A 21,406-nucleotide genomic window follows, 5' to 3' on the forward strand; every position below is an offset into this window, starting at 1 on the left:
TTGTTGCAGTTATAGGAGCTGCCTCTGCAGTCATCCAAGGTGCCAAAATGGGAACTGGGCGTTTTTTGTTCCAAATCCTCCTTTGGGAATAGGGATTTCACAGATTAATTGTTTTTTAACTGCACCTTCAAAAGGATGATTAGCATTGATGTGGGGAAAGTGGTCCCTTCTGATATAAACTGCTAGTTTTGCATCTCAGAGGCCTGTGTATTCCTAACAAATGGGTGTTGGCTCCCATCTGTTGTGATGCAAAGTGTCAGGCTGGTAGTTACTGACCATCACTCGCGGTATAGGGTTGCTAAATTGTTCACAAATTGGTTTCATCTTGCTGGAGTGTTCATTATTTTGAGGGCTACTTAAGAAAAGCAACTGAAATAGTGCAGTACTTTGTTTCTCTGCTGAAACGTTACTCAAAAGTTGTAGCACTTCACTCGGTATATGATAAATATTTGGATTCAGTTTTTTCCTGCTGTTGTATGCCAGAAACCCTAATCTAAAATCTGCCTCAGCCCAACGAGGTTAATACTAAGTCCTGCTTTGATTTTGGGTGAACTGAGTATTCTAGGAGAATGAAGTACCTGTATAGTGATGAAATAGCTTAACCTCAAGTCAAGTTTTTTCCAGATGTACAATCAGAGTCTGGCTTTTTTTCTGCAGCACTTACATCTTTCCCTCAATGTGTATTTCTATATTTGCTGGAGTGTGTAAATCATTTGGTATTTACTTGTATGGCAAATCATCTCTCTGGGTGAATATGCTTCCTTACTGTAATCTGACTCCAGTGCAATTTATAAAGATCTTTTTCCTCGAGAATAAAAGGAGAGATTGGAGCAAAGGAAAGTAGAAATGAATAAGGAGAATGGAACAAATTTAATTACATTGAATCTGGTGAAAAACAAATTCAATATTGGAAGGTGTCCATGGCAGGGAGGGTAGAACTAAATGATGTGTAAGGTCCATTGCAGCCTAAGCCTCAGTATTCTATGATTCTATGACAACTTCAGTATTCAGCTTTGCTTGTACTTGATTGAACAGTTACTGGGTTTGTGCTGTGTGTGCCTCGGATGGGAATAGTTTGTTAGAGGACTTTGGTCCCTGAATGCTGGGTGAGGTTGCTCTGAGGAGCACAAGAGTTCCCATTGTTCTTGTGTGAGCATCACTCCCTGCCCAGGGAGGTAAATCAGAAGGAAGGCAGATCCCTGGAACAAAACAAACTAAAAAAAGCAGAAATGTAGGCTGAGCTTCTTTCCCCCTGAATTGCTTGTCACATGCCACCTACTCATTTCCTGGTTGTCTTTGGCCACCCGATACCGTGAGATCCCGGCGGGTGAGATCAGCGTGTGCTTGTGGTTTTCTCACTTGTGTGAACTCCCCTGCAGAGCTGGGGGTGCTCAGCACAGCCCATCTTCACCAAGGCTCTGCCCACTGGTACCATTTTCCCATTTGTGAGAAGTTTGCTCTCTGTTCCCCATCGCACCCAGCTAGGCAAGGCAGAAGAAGCAGGTGAAGTTGTGTTGAATCCCTGAGTGATTCAGGTTGTAAAAGGTTCCTGTAATGCCATTTATTTTTTGCCATTGGGTTTTGTCTGTGGCCACGTGTCGTTGCTGAAGTGCTCTGATATCTCTTTATCTCCTTGCCAACGCTTTGCAGTGAGTCACTGTCCTGGTTTAGGACGAATTTGGACAACTCAAAGCCTTGTCCTGTTGCAGATGCACTCAGTGGTTTTGTATTTTGAATAATTCTTCTGCAAAAAACAAGGGGAGGCAGAGCACTTGTCAAGAAGAACTTTCAATTTATGTATATTCATACATCTACTCTTGCTTCATTTGCTTTCATGCAAATAATATTTGGGGCTGTGACCCCCCCTGGGTGTGCCCACTTTTGTTTAAAGTTGAGAAGTGTCACTGTAGTTTGATAAAATCAAGGTTTCAGGACCATGTTTTCACCAAAACTTTTATCTGTATTCAGTGATCTCACTGCAGTTAACTACCTAGAATTACAGTAATTTATATTATGTGGAGCTAAAATTGAAAAAAACGAAGACTTTCTATTTAAAATTGTAATTGTTCAGTATCTGTGGATGTAATGAAAGTAAACAAAAAACAGAATAAAGACAAAATCATAATTTTGAGGGTAATTTTAAAATAAATGATATCAAGCTAGCCAAGACAATACTTTTAAAATTATTATAATTTCAATGCAGTTCTTTGATCCTGCGTTAGTGCAGTGTAAGACAAGCTTTAAAGAGAGGCCATTACCAGTGCCAGTGATGGTGCCTGAAGGAGATTCCTGTGAAGCCAGAGACTCCAAGAAACACTAAGTTTAATGCACATGAGTAAGATTTTATGCATACTAGTCAGAAAATTCAAAGTTAGGGTTCCCCTAGCAGCTGTAACTCAGCTCCGTTGTGTGAGAAAATTCTTCTGCTGCTCTTTATGATGATAATTTTTCCACTTTTAATGTGTTTTTGCAAGGTGGCCAAGTTATGATTACTGTGGGAACCATAAAGTTAGATTTTGTCTGTCGTGCAAGGGAACTGTTCCTTGCAATGCTGGATTACTGTACTTCCTGATATGCAATATATGTATTTGCGGGAAGAGGAGGAAAAGAATTACACAAAGGCTATTTATGTTTATTGCAGCATGTCAATACAGCCAAGATTTATGTACTTTGGTGCAGAAGCTGGTTGACTTTTAAGTGTTTCTGTAGTGCTGCACACAATGCTGCTCTCCTTGGAGAGGTTTGGATGTTCCCACCCTTTCACATGAAGATCGAATTCCACCTTGTGTGCGTTTCTGCAGCCCCAGATTGCCCTTAGCATAAATCTTGGTGTTGGGACAGGCTGTGATTGCCCTGAATCAGACCAGAGGAGTTTCCCAGGCACCTTGGTCCTCTTCAGCTGAAAGGATGGTCATGGGCTGGTGGAGCAGCCAGAGGAGCATCAGAGGTGTCCTGGCTGCTGAACCACTTCAGACAGACTCAATGCTGGGCCACTGTAGCCTCAAGGTGTTGGAGAAGGCAGTATTTAGGAAGAAATGTTTGACTTCCTCTCCTAAAAAATCCTTTGGATCTTACAGTTATTGCAGCAAGTTGGGGGAAGTACATGTTTCTTGTATTTTTGTTTTCTCTTTTGTCGTGGTTTAACCCACCAGGCAGCTAAATATCACAGTTTCTCTCTTTCTTACTCCTTGCTCAATAGGAGCCATCAAATGCAGGAGAGAACTGGGGGTAAAAGGTAAAATTTGTGGGTTGAGATAAAGACAGGAAAGGACAGGAAAAGACAGAAAAGGAAGAATATTATTATTATTATTTTAATAATATTTTATTTATTATGAAGGTATTATAACACAAAGTATAAAAATTAATCATATTAATTAATATATTTTGTATAATATTTAAAATAATTAATATTTTTATATAAATTATACAACAGTTAAAATCTTCAAAACAAGTGAGCACAGTGCAATTGTTTATCACCTGCTGACTGATATCCAGCCAGTTCCTCAGCAGAGGGACAGTACTTGTCCAGCAACAACTAAAAACATCAGTGTGTTATCAACATTCTTCTCACCCTAAATCCAAAACAGAACACTGTACCAATTACTAGAAGGAAAATTAACTCATCCAAAGCAAGGACACCTTTCCCTTTGACAATTTCTTTTTAACTTTTCCCCTGAGAAATTTAATTTTAACCTCAAACCAAACAAAAAACCCCACACGAACAACAACAACAAAAAAAACCCCAAACACCAAACCAAGTTAAAAAATTATTTAAAACACCTTTAAGTGGAACTTGCTTTTTGTGTGGTGAAGGAGAAGTTGTGGTCAAGTGAGAGCAGCCGGCTGCCAGACACAACAACCTTCAGACATCAGGAGAGTTTGTGATAAGAGCCTTCAGCACCCAGTGCTGGGGAGGAGAAGAAGAAATTTATTCCTAGCTGGAAGCAGGCACTTGTTTTTCCTGGATTAAACTCAAGAGACTAAGAGCAATTACAGTAAAACAGGAAAAATAAATATTCATTTAAATTATCTATAAGCATAAGTAAGAATATTTCATTCATTACACGTATGTATGAGTAATTTCTTGACTGATGCCAGGAGCATTTTCTTTCCCGTGTTGTTGTCTAATTCATTGTATCTTTTGTTTTGTAGTACCCATGTGGAGAAATGGATTTTGACTCTTCCCTATCATCTCAAAACTTTGATGACCAAATGGTAAGTCCTGTCATTTTGAAGCTTGATCAGAAACACAATTTATTTTAGATTTAGGTTCTTTGCTTCTCACAAATTCAAAAACTCATCAGGTGAAGAGCCCATCTAGAGATTTGCCCAGTGTATTGGTTATTTTTTTGGGGGGGGATTTGTTTATTTAGTGGTGGGTTTGTGTTTTTGTTGTTTGGGTTTTTAGTAGTTCAAAGTGGTTGCTAGTGTTTTAAATAGACCCAAACGTTCTGGATTTTTTTTAAGTACTCTGTAATATCTGTATTGTACTGGTAACTGACGAGAGCACCAGCATAAATACTCAAATAACTGTGTAGGAACAAACTGGATTAAAGTAAATACAGCAAGTAACACAGCTGTAGGCTTTGACAGATAGCAAAATCAGTTTTAGGGCAGTGTGAAGAGGCACTGGCAGTTCTGACATGTTATTCTCATGTAAAACATGTTTGCTTTGTGGATGAACTTCTCTCCCTTTGCCCTCTGATAACCTCTCAAGTGCTGTCCAGAGCTGTTATCACCGAGTGTTCCAGCTGGAGGATGATGCTGAGCTGTGTAACCCTGTGGCAGCACTTCTGAGGAGCAAAAATCCTCTTGAGTTTGCTTCTGCTAAAGCTCTCAACCAGCACTGCCTGCCACTGGCCTTCTCTTCTGGAGCTGCACAGAGAAGTGCTGTGCTCTCCTCTCAGCAGCTCTGTGAAATGTGTTCTTCCTCCTGAGGTTATCAGGTGGATACAAAGGACTCAATGATCTTTTGGGGTCTCTTCCAGCTTGAGAGGTGCTGTGAATGCACAAGAAACAGCTCAGAAAAAAAACTGTGCTGATAGGATTTGGAAAACCTGTGCATGCATTTGTGATTGTTATATCAGCACTCATTTCCAGGTAAAACCCTTGCTTTGTTGAACATTCTTGATGCTGATACTTAGCTACTTGCATGGTGAAGGAAAGCCTGGGAAAGAAAGATTTTTTTTTTTCCTTTTTCTTTTCCTTTTTTTTCCCTTCCTGTCAAAGATTGCCCTCTGGAAAGAGCAGAACTTTGCCTCTGCAGCAGCACTGGGAGCACACCTGCCTCATTTATGATCTGCTTCCAGAGGTGTGTGACTGATTCCTTTGTTCTCCTCAGGCTCTGGAGGAAGCCAACGACTGCCTGAGCGAGCTGCCCAGCCCCTTTGCCTACCTGCTGACCATCCACCTGAAGGAAGGCAGGAACCTGGTTATCAGGGATCGCTGTGGTGAGCCCCACCTTCTCTCTGGCTGCCTGCAGAATTCACACTCTTTATCACTTTGTTCACTCCTTTATCACTGATCTCAGATTGGCAGCGAGCTGGCTGCTTATCTGCAGTGCAAGGAGTCATGGCCTCGTGTCTCTCCTGCAGGTCAGAGCACTCAGAGGTTGGATACACAGGGCAGGGAGCTGCCCTCTGCCTGTGCAGCTGCAAAGCTCCTCCTTGGCTGCCCTTAGTACCTGGACCCATTCAGGAACTGCAAGGAATTCCATTTGAGCTTAAAAAAAACCTCCAAAGAATAAGTGGAGGTTTAGTAAATGATGGAGCTGCTCTTAGGAGTGCTTGTGGGGTTATCTGCAAAGATGTTAATAAAAGGGGGAAACCACAGGAGCAGGGCTGTGAGCCAGCAATCCTCTCTGACCTGGGATGTGACTGAGCAATGACAGCATCCTAAAAACCCAAAACCCACCCTCAAATGACGTATCAAAGAAATTGTAAAATATTTGGGGAATTCCTGGAAAAAAATGTGTGAAAATGCCTTCCCTTAACCTGGCTTTTATTCAGGATTTTGAAAGAGGGAGTAGAAATGCTTGGGAGCAGCCAGTCACTTGCTGTGGAGGGAGAGCTGCCCTGCCAGAGGCTCTGTGCAGCCTGTAGGACCCTGAGGCAGCAGCTGTGGCAGGACCTTCCATCTGAACCTGTCAGAGAGCTCTTCCATACGTCCAGGCTTGATTTCATACTTTTTTTTCCTTCATGTGGAAACAGTTCTGGTAGTTTTGTCTTGCAAAATGTCTGAGCAGCTTCTTTTGAGGTGAAGCCATGGGCTTTATTCATTTGGTTTTAAACAAAATAAGCTTGCACAGCCTAAAGGCCTGTGAAGGTTTGCACCTGGAGGGACCTGTCTGATTTCACATGAGGTGCTCATTGGGATTTCTGCTGTCTGGTATCTCAGTTAACTTTTTCCATGCTGGTTTTTCATGGCTTCACAAAACAGTAACTTTTGGTTGAGTGTATGCTTGTGTTTCCTACCAGTTTTTGGAAGGAGTGAACCAGTACTTAGATTAAGATCTTTACTGGTTAAACAAAAGCCTGTATTTCCCAACAGTGTAGCAGTTCATCAGACTTTACTGGCAGGCTGCACAAGCCAGGACACATCCAACTGCTCCTAGGAAGAAGATGCTAGAAATGAGCAATTCCAGCAAAGTAGCATTTCTAGAGAAGACAGAGCATACTTTGCTCTAGGCTGTGTTTTGTTGTGTAAGAAAGCAAATGCCTGTCTTAGTAAAGCATTGGACAGCACAGGGAAACAACATAAGGGGAGAAAAAAATCCCTTTTGATGAGTCTCTGTTGCTTTGTGGCAAATGACCTCTCGTTTAATAAACTGAGTATGTGAGGGGATGCTTCCTTCAGTAAAACTGCTGCTTTTTATTGCACAGGCAGCAGGAGGGGAGGAAGCAGTGCCTTAATGATTATTCATCAGTCACCACCATGCTGCAGTGGTGGCTCCTTAAAAAAATAAAAAGCCCACAGTGGATGCCCATCGTTACAGGCCTCTGCTGTCACTCTGGTTATGTGACATCTTTGTGTGATGCTGGGGCTTGACCTGCAGCCACTGGGCTTTCTGAAGTGGGAGGTTGTCAGCTCTGCTCATCTCTTCAGTGTGAGAAAGCCCCAGAGATAATTTGTGGCTGGGAGTGTGAGACTTCCCTCCTCTCCCCCCACCCTGGTGCTGGTTAGAACTGCTGTGCTGGGGTGTATCAGTGTGCTATGAATAGTTTGAATTTAGCAAAATATTCACACAGACTGAGTGGAGAGTTTATGCCCCAGCATCTTTAGCCTAAACAAGGTTTAACATAAGTCTTGTAATTTCCCTAAATTTTAATTTTCACTTATTATGCAATCAGCAATTTATCTGGAAAAAAATCTCAAAGCAGTCATCTAACCCATCAGTTTACATATTTTGAGGGAGTTTCTTTATCTACATAAAGATAAAGGAAATGGTATTTGAGTGTGGTGTCCTGCCTTCTTCTCATGTTTGCACTTTTCCCCATAATTTTATTTTACCACAGTTTAAATAGCTCAGGCTTAGGTGCTGCAGTGTGGGTGGGTGATGCCCTCTCCTGGCAGCTGAGTAAAGTCTCTTGTGCTCATGTTCAGTCTGCTGCTGCCTCTCTTTTGTCCCAGTGTGTTTATCTGTGTGTACATGTAAAAATAAATCTAAGGTGTGTGACCAAGGAGAGACATTTCAGACATTGGAAACAGCTATTGCTAAAAACCATCCTGGCACTACTCATCACATTCACAGGTTTCTCCCTGAATTTACTCTTTATATGCTTAAGTTATTAATTGGGAATAATTATGCTTGGCCAAGTAAAGGTGAGCAGGAGTTCCACTCAGAACTGCAGACTTCACTTTTTTCCAACTTTCCCAGTATTTTTTTCTGATTCTTTGCCTCACTATGTACTGCTCTTTCCAGGATATGTTCCCTTTGGTGTGATATAAATTCCTCCTTCACTTTACCAGATTTTCATTACTTTTTTTTTTCCTCTTCATAGTATTAATCCTGTTAACATCTGTCCTTTCCTATTTTTTCCTTCACTTTTTACTTCTTGCATTGATTTTGGTCTGTCTTTTGTGTCTTTCCAGTCCCTGACTTTCTGCAGCTCCCCTCCTTGTACTGCTCTCTGCAGAGAGGGAGAATTAGCCCAGGACACTGGTTCAGAGATGCATGTGCTTCCTCTAAATTGCACAACAATGCAGAAAAGAAAAATAAATCAGAGTTTCAGTGTTTTCTTCTCCTCCTCTTTTATCTAATTTTTGAAGAATAAGTGAAAGGAAAAGCCTCTGTACAACAACACCCAACATATGTCCCCCAGCCAAGGAATCCAAGTGCTGCTAAGCAGGATCTTAGTTCTGGTGGAAAGTGGAGAAGCTCCAAAAACTCCTTTTTTGGGTCAAAATCAGTGTCCTGTCTAGGGATGCAGGATGAGAGAGGCGTTACCTGTTGATCATCAGCTTGCTTGGAGTCTGATTTACTTGCTTACAGTCTCACCCAGTCACACAGCAGAAACTGCCTAAGCAGATGGTAAATTTGGCATGCTACCTGTGTGCACCTTTGGGGCCAGTGTTGGGCAGTGCATGGGTCCTACATTTATACTTCTTGTAGGGGATGAGCCAGACATTGAAGGTTATGTATGTGTGTACATACACAGCACCAGAAGTTTGATTTTTTTAAATGTATTTTTTTATGGTATTATTGTTACTAGATGTGTTTCAGTGATGGCAAGGAGTTTGCATCTGTTTAGTTTTAATACTGCAGGTAGTAAGAAAGCAGAAATGTATTTTTTTTGATTAAAAATCTGTGGAGCACTGCAGCAGCTTGGCAGAGCAGAGAGGTGATTATTGTGTATCTCATTTGGCATTAAAAAAAATCACTGGTGCTCTAAATGTTGGCATCTTGTGGCACTCTTAGTGGTTTTAGGGCCTTCTTGACCCTTGTTTTGTGGAGTCCAACTTCATGCTTTGAGCTGGGAGAGGCTGGAGCCCATTTCCACCTGGTGGTTCACCTTCACAGGGCAGGGTGATGCCTTGTGGTGGAGTCACCCTGAAGAAATCTCCAAGGTCCTGCTCCCCTTTGGCACTGGGATGCTCTGGCTGTGCACATTGCTTCTGGTGGAGTCACCCTTCCAGAGCAGTGAACAAAGTGATGCCACAGCTGTAAGGAAGGGCTCTCTTCCTTCAGGTGGCAAACCCAGCTCTGCTGCTGTAAGAATAAACAGAAACTGGGTTTTGGGTGCCTGTGAGGGTGAGAAGCCCCTCCCATTTCCAAATACCGTGCTTTTAAAGTTCATTTTCCATCTGTTAAACAGTGTAGTTACAAGAAACACAGTTCTCTGATGTGGCTGTGGTTGGTGTCTTTTTTCTTTCCCCTTTAACCACGTGTTCCAGCCTGAACTTTGGGCCTCTTTTCTACCTGGTTTTATTTTGTAGATCTTTTTTATGGGACCTTTGTGCCCTGTCTCTGTCTCTTCCTTTCAGGTTTGGTTTGTTTCCTGTTGCTGCACCTTTGGTTTTCCTCTCCTTCCTTTCCTCTCATGATAGAGACAGTGTGAAGGGAGAGAGGGGAGGTGCAGTAGTGCAGAAGATGCAACACCTCCACGGGTGCATCCTGCTTTCCTTGTCCTCAGCACGTCATCCTCTGCTCTCACATCCCAGAGCCCCCACTGCCACAGGGTCCTGGGGGGCTCCCTGTGCCAGAGATCAGCCTCCCAAGGACAAAATAAAAGGGAAGAAACTTGTAGAATAACATACACTTTTAACTTCCAGCAGCAGTGAGCCTGCAGAAACCCACCACTCATAGCTCTGGGCTGTCCAAAAGTTAGACCTTGGTGATCCCAGTGGGTTTTACCAAACTCTGGGTGTTTTATCATTCTGTGATTCACTGGGTCTGTGCTGATACCAGAGTGCCAGAGGAAGGGATGTGTGTGTGCTCTGCTGGGTATTTGTCAGCTTAGAGCAAGTAATTGTTTGGAAAGCAAATGCTCAGAGCAATTAGGCTGAATTGCTCTCTGCAAACATGCTGATTAATTTAGACTTTCTCTGTTTTCAGGGTATCTGCAATTAGATCATTAGGCCTTCAGATTTATTAATTATTGCCATGTATTAGGCAACTTCTCACACTTCTGTTTGAAAGGCGTAATCATGGCTAATTTACAAATGCTGAGAGTTTGGATGGTGCTGAGCACTCGTTTGGATGTTTTCTTTGGATGTTTTTTGGATGTTTTGGATGGGTTTTTTTTGGATATGAACAAGGGCTTGTGCTGAGAGCATCTGACTGTGCCAGGCCCAGTTTCTGGAAGTGTAAAGTGCCTGAAACTTTGCCCTTGGGCACAGTGATCCTTGTGAGCATCCTGCCTGCACTGGTGTGGGAAAGGAATGCCCTGAGACAGGAACTCAGAAAAACAGGAGGAGCTCAAACAAAAGCAATTTAGGTGTCTGGAGGAGTTCAAACAAAAGCAATTTCTATGTCTTTCCATCCTTGTAGTGTTAATTTAGGAAACATTGGAATGACAGCATTGGAGGAGATCAGAGATCACCCTGTGACTCTTCTTGTGTCAGAATTGTAGTTTAAAAACCATGTTTCTTAAACTGTTCTAGCTCCATCAGCTGTCAGAGCTGAGTCTTGAGGGGCACCTGCCTGCATTAGCAGCTCACACTGCATCTTTCTGGGACCTTGTAAGAAGACTTTATTTGGGTGAAGACTCAGAATACAAGAAACAATGCTGAGTTAGGGTTGTTTAGCAGAAGAGAAAGCTCCAGGGAGATCTTGGAGTCTCTGCCTAACGCAGTGTTCAGTTGGACTAATTCTTACCAAAGACAATTCTGTGCTTTATGTCACATGGCATTTTGGTAGGTTTTTCTTAGTTCCTTTATTTTTTTTGTGTTTCTGAAGTGTCTTGAATAGAAAGTGCTATATCTGCATTTTTCATTCTATTAAGTTCAGGCAATTTTTCCCTTCCTTCACCTTCCCTTAAACTGTTTGCACACTTCCTTCACACTTCTCTGGTCTTTTTGGTTTATTGGGTTTTTCTGTGGTGGTTTTTTTTTTTTTTTTAGGTTTGTGTGTGTTTTTCTTTTTCTGGTTGGTTTTATTTTCCCTTGGAACCTATTGGGACTTCTTGTTTCCAAGCAATGTTTCATTTCCATCTGGCCACGTAAAACTAGCTGGGGACAAAACTTTCCAAAATCACCTGAATTTCCTGCCAGCAGAATACTTTTTTTTCTGATTTCCCCTTTAAGCCTTGATCTCGGCTGTTTCTCTGCAAGGATGTAGTGGTTTTCCACTTAAAAAGAAAAATGTGTGTTCTATTTTAGAATGTCTTTTACTCCTTGTCGTAAATAACTCCAGTAATTCTATTTCTAGGAAGATTTTCAGATATTTATTCTTTACATGCCTATAAAATAAATCCTTAATTTCCTTCTTCAGATTAAAATTTAGTTTTTTAACCAAAACTTAAGATGGTCTAGGTTATATTTCACACTGCTCTTTGATTTTTTTCAAGATTTTAAGGCAATTTGGTGGTCATTTTTATTTATTTATTTATGGAACGAGACTTGTTTCATATGCTACATTTCCAGTAAGTTTGCTCCCATAAAACAGTGTGTGGCTCAAAATTATATTGGGTCTTCTGGGTTCGTTGGGTTATTTTTTTCCCTCGTTCTGAAGCAGTGGATGTGATCCACCTCTCGGTAGCTGCTAGAGGGCAGCAGTATCCATTTAAAAACACCTTTAACAGTTTAGTTTCTTGGGCTACTAAACTCTCTCCTGCTGCTCTGTCCCAACAACTTTTTGCTCACTGAAAATTTCTCAGGTTTTAGGTGATGTCTGGTCTGCCTGCACTCATTGCTTTTTAGTGTTAGTGGAAGAAAATAGAAATTATATTGGTATTATGCAAAGGAATTCCAGGGAGCATCACTGTCAAGATGAATGTTTTTTCTCTCATGGGGGAAGAGGCCTAAATGATGGAATGATTTTTTTTAAGAGGTCAACTTTCCTTTTGACCCTTTATTTGCTTTTCTTTAGGTGGAAAAGTAGATTATCTTGGATTTCTATATATGTTTTGTTCATATATTTTAGTGCGTGAAAATCTGCTTGTTTTACTGCACAATATACAAATTAACCTCAGAGCTCGTTGCTTTCCCCACCAGAAAGATATTTTTGGGGGGAAAAATTCTCAACTGGTTTTAACAATAATCCATTCCCCCGTTGATACTGCTATGATGTGAGTGAGACCTTGCCCTCAAAAGAGCCTGCATGTACATGCTTAAAAGTTGTTGATTTGGTTGCCTTCACTAGGAAATGGATGCTAAAAAGCTTTTTTTTTTTTTTTTTTAATTGGTCTGGCTTTTTCAGAAAATTATCCATTTCTGTCACAGTTAAAAGAAGATTATAAACAAAAAACCCTTTTTTTAGACTGGTTCATCTCTAACATCACCAGGCTCTTCTCAAAAAAAGTTATGTATTTCTGCCTAGATTGTAGATTGTCTCTTATAAATAGCTTTTAATAGACCCAGACGTCTTTCTGAGCTTGAATCCAGAAGGCTTCAAGCCCTGCATTCAAATGCAGTCAGTAATTTGCAGTCTGTGCTGTTCATCCCATCAGGAGAGGCTTGCCCACCTGGCTTATTTCTCATTCCCTGTCAACTATTTTGGTCACCTGGATGCAATCTGGGGTGTCTTAAAGGAAACCAGAACCAGACACTGTGAGCAGACAGCTCCGTCAGCATCTTGGGGCAGGCCCTGGGGGCCATGGTGCCACATCCACCCCTGATACTTCTCCACCAGCTTCACCCCAGTGACCACCACCACCTCCCAAGTGCTCTGTGTCCCCCCACCCAGGTGACAATCCAGCTGCTGAGTGGCACAGAGATGCCGTCATGCCATTTGTAGGACGTGGCAGCTGTGCTTGGGACCGACCTGGGGCAGGCCCTGGGGGCCATGGTGCCACATCCACCCCTGACATTTCTCCACCAGCTTCACCCCAGTGACCACCACCAACCCCCAGGTGCTTCTGTGTCCCCCCACCCAGGTGACAATCCAGCTGCTGAGTGGCATGAAGCTGCCATCCTGTCATTTGTAGGCCGCGGCAGCCGCGCTCTCATGCCGCTTGGCCCTCAGGGCCTGCCACTGGTTGGTCCCATGCTGCCACGTCCATCCTGACATTTCTCCGCCAGCTTCACCCCAGTGACCACCACCAACCCCCAGGTGCTCTGTGTCCCCCCACCCAGGTGACAATCCAGCTGCTGGTGGCCGTTTGTAGGCCGCGGCAGCCGCGCCGCCCCGTCCCTCGCCCGCCTAGTTGAGATGTCACCCCTGTGACAGCCCGACAGGCGAGCAGTGCAGGACCCCCCGCCCCGCCACAATTATTTTCCCTCACAATTAACACCGGTGCTAACTTGACACCTTTGCCTTGTGTGGCTTTTGTAAGCCGCCGCCCCCCTCCCTCTGGCCGTTAATTCGCCGCATTAATATTTTCCGCGGCGCGGGTGCCGCCGCTCACCCGTGAAGCCGCTGGAACATTATGGAGCTGTCAAGATAGCGAGGGATTACCCAGGCTGCCTTGCTGGAGTAAGTGACACCACTGAGGCCCCGCTTTGAGATGTTTATTTTGAGAGTAAGCTGACAAGCATGAAGGCCTGATCCCAGAGTGGCAATCTTATTTAATTAAAGGCCTCTTTTTATTATAGCTTCCCCCCCCATCACTTTTTTTTTTTCCTAATGTGCAATATATATTTTTATGTAAACAAAATATATTTTAATTTTACATATATTCATTTTTTTATATATATATATTCTTTTTACATAAATTCCTTTTATATATGTATGTTTCTATAAATAAATATGTGTAAATATAAAAGAAGAGTTTAGTGATCATTCTCACGTATTTATTTCTAATAAAGCCTGGCTCACATGAGCAATGCTGGGCAGCCCTTCCCTCGCCCCCACCTTTTATTTTCCTTTACTCTATAACAACCTGGAAAGCTATTCAGAGCAATAATGCAATTGGGAGGCTTATTTAGCTATAGTCTTCTTGCTTCCCATCCTCAGAGAAAGGGCTTGGAGTTTTCTGCTTGTTGGTATTGAACTTGCTGGCTGTTTGCTTTAATTCTGTATCTCGTATTTTTCTCTCTCTCTTTTCATGTTTTGTCCTTTTTCATGGGTTTTCTGTGCCAAAAGCAGATGAGTTATGGCCATAAACCACCTGCCTCCATCGTCTCTTCGTGCTTTCATTTCATCACTTGCTTTCCTTGTCTTGGCCAGTTGCTATTTCATGCACAGAATAGGTTGTGGACATTTTTATTATTTTTACTTTTAATTATGCAGCTTTGTCCAGCTTACCCTGTAAATAAAAGTCAGGGGATTTTTTTGCCTTTTTTTTTTGCCTTTTAAAATCTTTTCGAAGTGACACCAAAGGGCTCAGTACTGTTATTTCTTAATTCTGCATCTTCTGAGGACTGCTGCCCCTCCACACTGTGGGGCTGTGATCTATCTGTGTGTTCCTACTCCTGGACATTGTGCTGGTTTTAAGCTGGATGCTTTGTATAAGAGTATAATCATAGTTCTGAGAAATTTTTAGGGAAAGGTCTAGTCCTAACCCACTGAGAACAATGAGACGCTGCCCTCTGACTTTCCTGGCTTTCCATTAGGCCCTTATTATTAGTCTCTCTTAGAGGAGAAGAAAAAGAAAATTCTATTTAAGAAGTCTGCAGCTTTTTTTTTTTTAAACAAAAAAAAAAGTTATTTTTTTCAACAATTAATTTTCAGAAAAAGGATCAGCTGCAGACAGTATTTGAAAGCCAACTGATATTTTCCTTCTGGGAGCAAAACACACTTTATGCACAGAATGGACCAGGTTCTACAACTCTTCCCTTTTGAAATTAAAGCAGAATAAAAACTTTCTATAATTCTGTCGGTCTCCCAGGAGCACAGTTCTTTACAGTGCTGTGTAATTCCAAATAGATGCTTACACATGATTGTTTTTTCTTGAGTTTAAGTCCCTCTTCACATAACACTGATGAGCGCTTTGGATGTTTAAATATGGATTTTTCACATCCTCACAGGTGCCCCAAATCTTTGGCAAGACTGAGTATTGCTCTTAGGCTGGGTTATCCTGGACTGCTATGTGTTTGTCGGGCCAGTGGGAACCAGGGAGGACAGGTTCAGATTATTTCTGACTCTGAAGTCTGCTGTAGAAATCAGTCCTTTCCTCCAGCAGCCCTCGCTGCAGGCTGGGGCCAGCCAGGACCATCACCTTAGCTTTTACCCTTCAAATGAAACTGAACTGTTAGGAGGGAAGTTTAATTCTAGCTACCACACACAATACAGAAAATAATGGATATGACAGGTGAATGGCACCTAGGCTCAGTTAACTGTAGATGCTACTACATGTCATTTTTCCCCTTTATTTTCAGCCTGGGAAGATTTTTTTTTTTGCCAAGTCGGTATGAATAACGAAATTAATCATCCTCTAGTTAAATCCTCCCTGTGCCTTTTCCCCCTCTTACCCAGTGTCCTGCACGGTGGTTGGTGTTGGTGCAGGTGCCACCACTTTAATAACAATAATAAAAAGTTGATTCCCTCTTCTGTTTTCCTTTGACAGATGCAAGTCTGTCTATTGCTGCCGAGTGGCACGAGCCTCACGCTCTGTCCATGGACATCTGCTCCATAAAAACAGGGGACATTATTGCCCTGGCAAATTGTGCCACTTGGATTAAAAAACGTGTTACCTGGACAGTGCTTGTTTTTACAGAGTCTGTTCTCTGCGTGGTTTTTATCCTGAGTTGATGAATAACGTTCCTACTTTTCTCACTGAAACATCAGATTGGGTTTTAAGTAAATTGGCAAAGTGACACCAGTGATGAAATCCTGACGGGTATTTTAGCTATTGTTACTGGTTTCCTTGGAGCTCCTATCCCAGTTACGATGCTTTGGAGTTTGGGTCCTTTGAATATATTCCTAGTCACAGGATCACATTTTCTTTCTTCCACTGTGTCATTAGTTGGCCTGTAAATAGTGCTTCAGTGCTGCTTCTGTTTGCTCTTTTACCAAATTAAAATTTTAACAGAGTTGTTAAACAACAATTAATATTCTTAAGAATAAAACAACAGAGATCAAGCAAACAATGAAGATTTTTTTGTTGCCTGCTTTCAGGCAACTTTCTGGTTCTGTCTGTAGGTTTCCTGCATGAATGAGCAATTTTTTTATAGGTAATTAAGTATATATATGTATCTGTAATTACAATTAACTGTTCTTAATTATTTTATGAAAATATCATTTAAGGTTATGGAGTTTCATATGGTGCTGATGCTAATCTATTTTTTAATTAATTATCACAGGTACAAGTGACCCGTATGTGAAGTTTAAACTGAATGGCAAAACTCTTTACAAAAGTAAGGTAGTCTACAAGAACCTCAACCCAGTTTGGGATGAAACTGTTGTGCTGCCCATACAGACCCTCGATCAAAACCTCTGGATCAAGGTAAGTTTTGGTCTCAAATTTTTGAAAGACTGCCCAATATTTTTTTAAGCAATTATTTTCAACTTTAGAAACATCTTGATTTTTATTCGCTGTAGCAGCACGGCATAAAACACAATCCGGTTTAAGAGCTTCAGCAATTTCAAATTAAAATGCACATATGTCTTTCCCAGATTTTACTTGCATGTTTTGCTTTCTGTCTGCAAAAACCCAAGTTTGAAATAAAACTCCTTGACTGGATCTGTTTAAAGCCGTGGAGCTGAATTCTGCTCTCTCTCTCTCCCTCTCTCTCTCTCCCCCCGTGCTTGTGCAAACTCAGGGAAGCCAAGGGCAGTTTCAGAAGCACGTTTTAGGAGTGCAATTTGGCCAGGCTGCACAGAATTATTACGTGGGATGCAGCCGTGACAAGTAGCAAAGCCTTTTCTGGTTATGAGTAACGTTACAGTTACCAGAACCACAAGCTACCAGTTGTGAGCACTAATTGCTAAAACATCTGTAAGCACAAGTACCTGATTTTTGTGCAGCGTTTCATTATGCTGTCGTGTGGAGTATAAAGGAGCAGGCACAATCCATAGCAGCACACATGTCTCTGTTTACATAATATTAAGAAGATACTTTCAAAATGCTGGTTAAATATTTAGCTAAAAATACAAATTAAAGCGGGGAGATGGAAAGTGATCCCTGAATTATATCTAAGCTTTGATCTTTCAAATACAAAATTGAACTGAAAGGGCTTAAAATATCTGTTCTGTCATCGCCTGGGATAAAACTGGCTTATGATGTGAAAATTGGAAATATTTGTCTTATTTTGCCACCAGGTGTACGATCGTGATTTAACCTCTTCAGACTTCATGGGTTCGGCGTCTGTGGCGCTCACTGAACTTGAACTCAATAGGTAACAGTTCATTTAATTAAAGGTTATTAATGCAGCTGAATTGAGAAACAGAGGGAAGTGGTGAAATGCTTTTTTTCTGGCTTGGAGTTTTTCTATTAGTGAAAACTTATTTTTGACAGAAGAGTGGGGATTTCAAGAGAAATCACTTGAGATAAATCTTCTGCACACGTTTTTATCCGGCGTTATGCACTGGATTCAAATCCGACCTGGACAGAGTCCAGTTCTGGGACTAAGAATTTCTGTGTGCAGCATTGTTTAGCGAGAGCTCCACCAGGACAATTTGTGGAGGTGAAAGAAGGAAGAGGAGGAGAAAGTTTGGGACCTGTCCTCAGCCCCATGGGGTGCCTTTCTCTGGAGCTGAGGAGTGTTTTTCCCGGCTGCCAGCACCCCTTTTCCAGCCTCCCCCTCATCCATCCCTGCCTGCAGCAGCTGCATCTGGCCCTGATTTAGTGGCGAGGCAAGCCCTGTGCCTTTTGTCTGCTGCTGCTGCTTGGGCTCAGTGTGGAGCTGGAAGCCAGGAATTCAAGTTTTAGTTGTTTCTTTTATACTCCCTTGCTGTGCGATGACTTTTTTGGGGGGAAATGAGTTCTCCCTGTGTGGGGGGTGTTGTAGCTCCTTGTGGCTGTTGTATCTGAATTTCTAGAAATGTTAATTTGTCCATGAGATAGTGCCACCAGGTAAATACCAGCATTCCTGTTTTCAGCAAGGGAACAAAATCATGGAGGGGGATTAAAAGCAGGCAGAATAAATATCTCTGGAGTCAAACACAAACCATTAATACTAGAAGATTCACTTGGATGAGTTTCCCTGTCACTCTTCTTCTCTGTGTAGTGGAGGTAATAGTAACTTAATTCAGTGTGTACCTGCATATGGAGTTATGAGTAGTGAGCAGTGCTATAGGAACACAATGCTGCATTATTAAAAGAGGGGTGTATTTTGTCAGAACCAAGAAAGAACTCTCCAGATTTCCCATTTTAACATTTAAACTCAATATTGGGAATTTCAGACAAGAAGCTGAAATTTGCACAGCTCAGCCTGACCTTTAATAATCAACTCGAGTTAACTGGAGTCAATAAATGCACAACTTTTTTGTTTTTCTTTTTTTTTTTTTTTTTTTTTTTGGTTGCCTGTAGAACTACTGAACAGGTTTTAAAACTGGAAGATCCCAACAGTTTAGAAGATGACATGGGAGTGATTGTATTAAACTTGAGTCTAGCAGTCAAGCAAGGAGACTTCAAGAGAAATGTAAGTGGCTTAGGAAATCAAATTTATAGCTGGAATTTGTAGGGGGGAGAAAAGAAGAGCTGGCATAATCTGATTTACTGGGAAATGCCACCTTTATTTTCATCCTCTGAGACTCAATATTGAAATCGAGATAGAGCATAACTTAAAAAAAAAAAAAGCCTTGTATTTAGCTGGGTTAAAGTTGGGTAGACATTTGTAGCTGGATGCTTCTGTCTTGTCACTGTGATGTGCACTGTGGCAGTGCTCCCTGTGCTCTGGGTATGTGTCCAGCACTGCAATGGGCAGGCTGAAGAAAAGCTGTTATATTTCCTTTTTTTTTTTTTTTTTAAAACAACAACTTATCCACGTGAAATCTAAAAATTGAGCTTGGATGTTAAGACTTAAACTGCCCCAGTTGTGTGGAGGAGCACCAGGCTGAGAGGAGGAGGTTTCTTGTAAAACCCTGATCTTCCCACTGACAGTTTCTTCATTGAGTTAATTGAACTTGGCTCCTGATGCAGAAATGTGGTCATTAGTGATGTTAGAAATCCAGAGAAGCTGGGCAGAGACTGGGAACACCATAACTGAAGCTGATAGGTTTTTTTTAAATTTCAGGTCCTGCACGTGGCTTTTTTGCTTCTATTTTTAAAATTTTCTCCTGGTGTTTTATACAGTATGTACAGCACACAAGTATTGGTGACCTAATCCTGCTTCTGGCCAGCAAGGGGTGGAGAATGCCCAAGATCAGGCAGTTACTTGGACTGTCTTATAAACCAGACCTAGTTTTAAATATGTGTAATACATATTAAGAGAAAATATTTCTACAAGTTTTCTGTAAAACTGAATATGAAACTTGTTTACAGCACTTTAGTGAATTATAGGTATGGAATTCCAGACTGAATGGGATTATTTATAGAAACATAAATGTTTCAAGGGGCTGGGAAGCAAAATGAGAAGAAGCTAATGTGGGATATCTGCTGTTTGTTATTTATTTTTCAAATAGATGCCTTTTTGAGAATTGTAAAGCCTTAATTAATAACCAGGTAATGATAGAGTTAATTTTACCTCACTGTGTGATTATTTGAAAGCTTAATGACAATATTTAAAATAATGGTGTATTTATATTTCTATAATATGAGATGGGTTTTCTTTGGAATGTGAACTCCACTTTCACTTGAACAATCAGCATTGTTGGCATGTGTTACTGAATTGCAGGAAGGGGTGAAGCAAAAATGTAAAGTTCCTTTAGCAAAAAAGTCAGTTTAGTCAGAAGAACCTCAGGAATTCCAGGATTTTTATTAAGGCCTGGGCTAAAGTGGACCTAGCCAGAGAAACAAAGCCTATTGGTTTAAATAGCAGCTTTTGGTTCTCTTGGGTGCTTAGTTAACATTCAGAGTGTAGATGATAGAAGAGCTGGTGCACGCTGTAATTTTTTTTAAAAGACAATGTTTTAAGCCCTCATATTTCAAATGCAGATTGCTCAGCCATTTCCAAAGGAGTCAGAACAGTGAAATAGCTCTGTCCACATTAGCACTTAACAGCAAGATGATTTTTTTCCCCCTTTTTAAATTAGCTTACAGTAGAACCAGATGGCACCAAAAGTATAAGCCATGTTTCTTACTAATGGCTCTGGGTCCCTCCACTTTTTATTCTCAATTACTTTTTTTTTATTGCCTCTTTTTTTTTTGGTGCAATGCAGGTATTTTGAGTTTGTTGATTGTTATGTTCCATGAAGCAGGGAAGGTAGATGGAGATGTAGTTGTAGATTTAGCCCTCTGTTTTGTAATAGGCTTTTCTAACTAATTTGACAAGGTTCTGTTTGAATTATTTTACTAAACACTTTCCCCATTTTACTCCTTACCTGTTTCCTTTCCCTGGATTCTCTTTGGGACAATAATGGGGACTCATGAACAGAGATGGTCAAGTCGAAAGAAAAGAACTTCATCCAAGGTAATCCTTTTTTTTTTTTTTTTTTTTTTTTTTTAACTTAAAGAAAATGAAGGTCCCCTCTCAAAATCTGTGCCCTCCTCAGAAACAGCAGTCTAAACAAAGGAAAACTTAGAATTGTAGAGGCAACCTGTCACAATGTGATAGTTGTGGTTGCCTTTGCTTTCTTGATTTTTCCATTCATTATGATGGGAAATTGCTGTTGTTTTCTAATTGTAGGTGCCTTGTTAGTATCTAGTGGCAAGTGAAATTAAGACCCCATTCACAAAGAGCTGTAGAAAGAGAGAAAAACTTCCTGTGCAAAAGCAAGGGGTGTAAATTCAAGCAAAATGAGAGGAGCTGTGGAGGGGTTGAGTTGTTTCAGAACACCTGGGCTGTGTTTGGTGCAGGAGTTGAACCAGGCTCTCCTGTCTTTGGGGCTGCCTCTCACCATGGGTGGAATTTTGTGAGGCAGTATTTCTTCCAGTTGCCCCTGTGGGTTTTGAAATTCCTTTTGTTCTTGGGATGGAGGCTGAGCAGGGAGTTTTCATTACCTCCATTGTAACAGGATTTCCAAGATTTGTGTGTTGCCACATGTCCGTGTAGCTTGCTTCCCTTGGTCTCCTGTAGGATCCCTGCAGGCTTCCATTACTTTTATATTCCTGTATCATTTTTGCATTAGATTTTAACTTGTTCAGGAAGCAGACTGTGGCTTTTTATGTGTTCTGTAAAGCTTTAATTTGCTATTGAGTAAATAACAATGATACAGACACTGCAAGCCCCAGTACCCAGCTTGAGAGCTATACAGTCTCAGTCTCTGAAAAGCAGAATTTGGCTCTTAAGATGAGTGTGCTCTCATGATATTTTCCCTCTGTAACTA

General features: G+C 41.3%; 1 protein-coding gene across 4 annotated transcripts in view; it reads left to right on the forward strand.

The window, feature by feature from the left end:
* Nucleotides 1-21,406, forward strand: part of MCTP2 (multiple C2 and transmembrane domain containing 2) — a 121,927-nt gene that overhangs the window by 23,589 nt on the left and 76,932 nt on the right. For all 4 annotated transcript variants that reach the window (XM_059858596.1, XM_059858595.1, XM_059858597.1 and 1 more), the window contains 6 exons: nucleotides 4,153-4,215; nucleotides 5,342-5,450; nucleotides 16,342-16,484; nucleotides 17,300-17,376; nucleotides 18,510-18,621; nucleotides 20,515-20,550. In XM_059858596.1, coding sequence (XP_059714579.1) covers nucleotides 4,153-4,215; nucleotides 5,342-5,450; nucleotides 16,342-16,484; nucleotides 17,300-17,376; nucleotides 18,510-18,621; nucleotides 20,515-20,550 — 540 coding nt within the window. The remainder of the gene's footprint in view (nucleotides 1-4,152; nucleotides 4,216-5,341; nucleotides 5,451-16,341; nucleotides 16,485-17,299; nucleotides 17,377-18,509; nucleotides 18,622-20,514; nucleotides 20,551-21,406) is intronic.

Source organism: Haemorhous mexicanus, chromosome 13 (genome assembly GCF_027477595.1).
Source record: "Haemorhous mexicanus isolate bHaeMex1 chromosome 13, bHaeMex1.pri, whole genome shotgun sequence".
NCBI lineage: Eukaryota > Metazoa > Chordata > Aves > Passeriformes > Fringillidae > Haemorhous > Haemorhous mexicanus.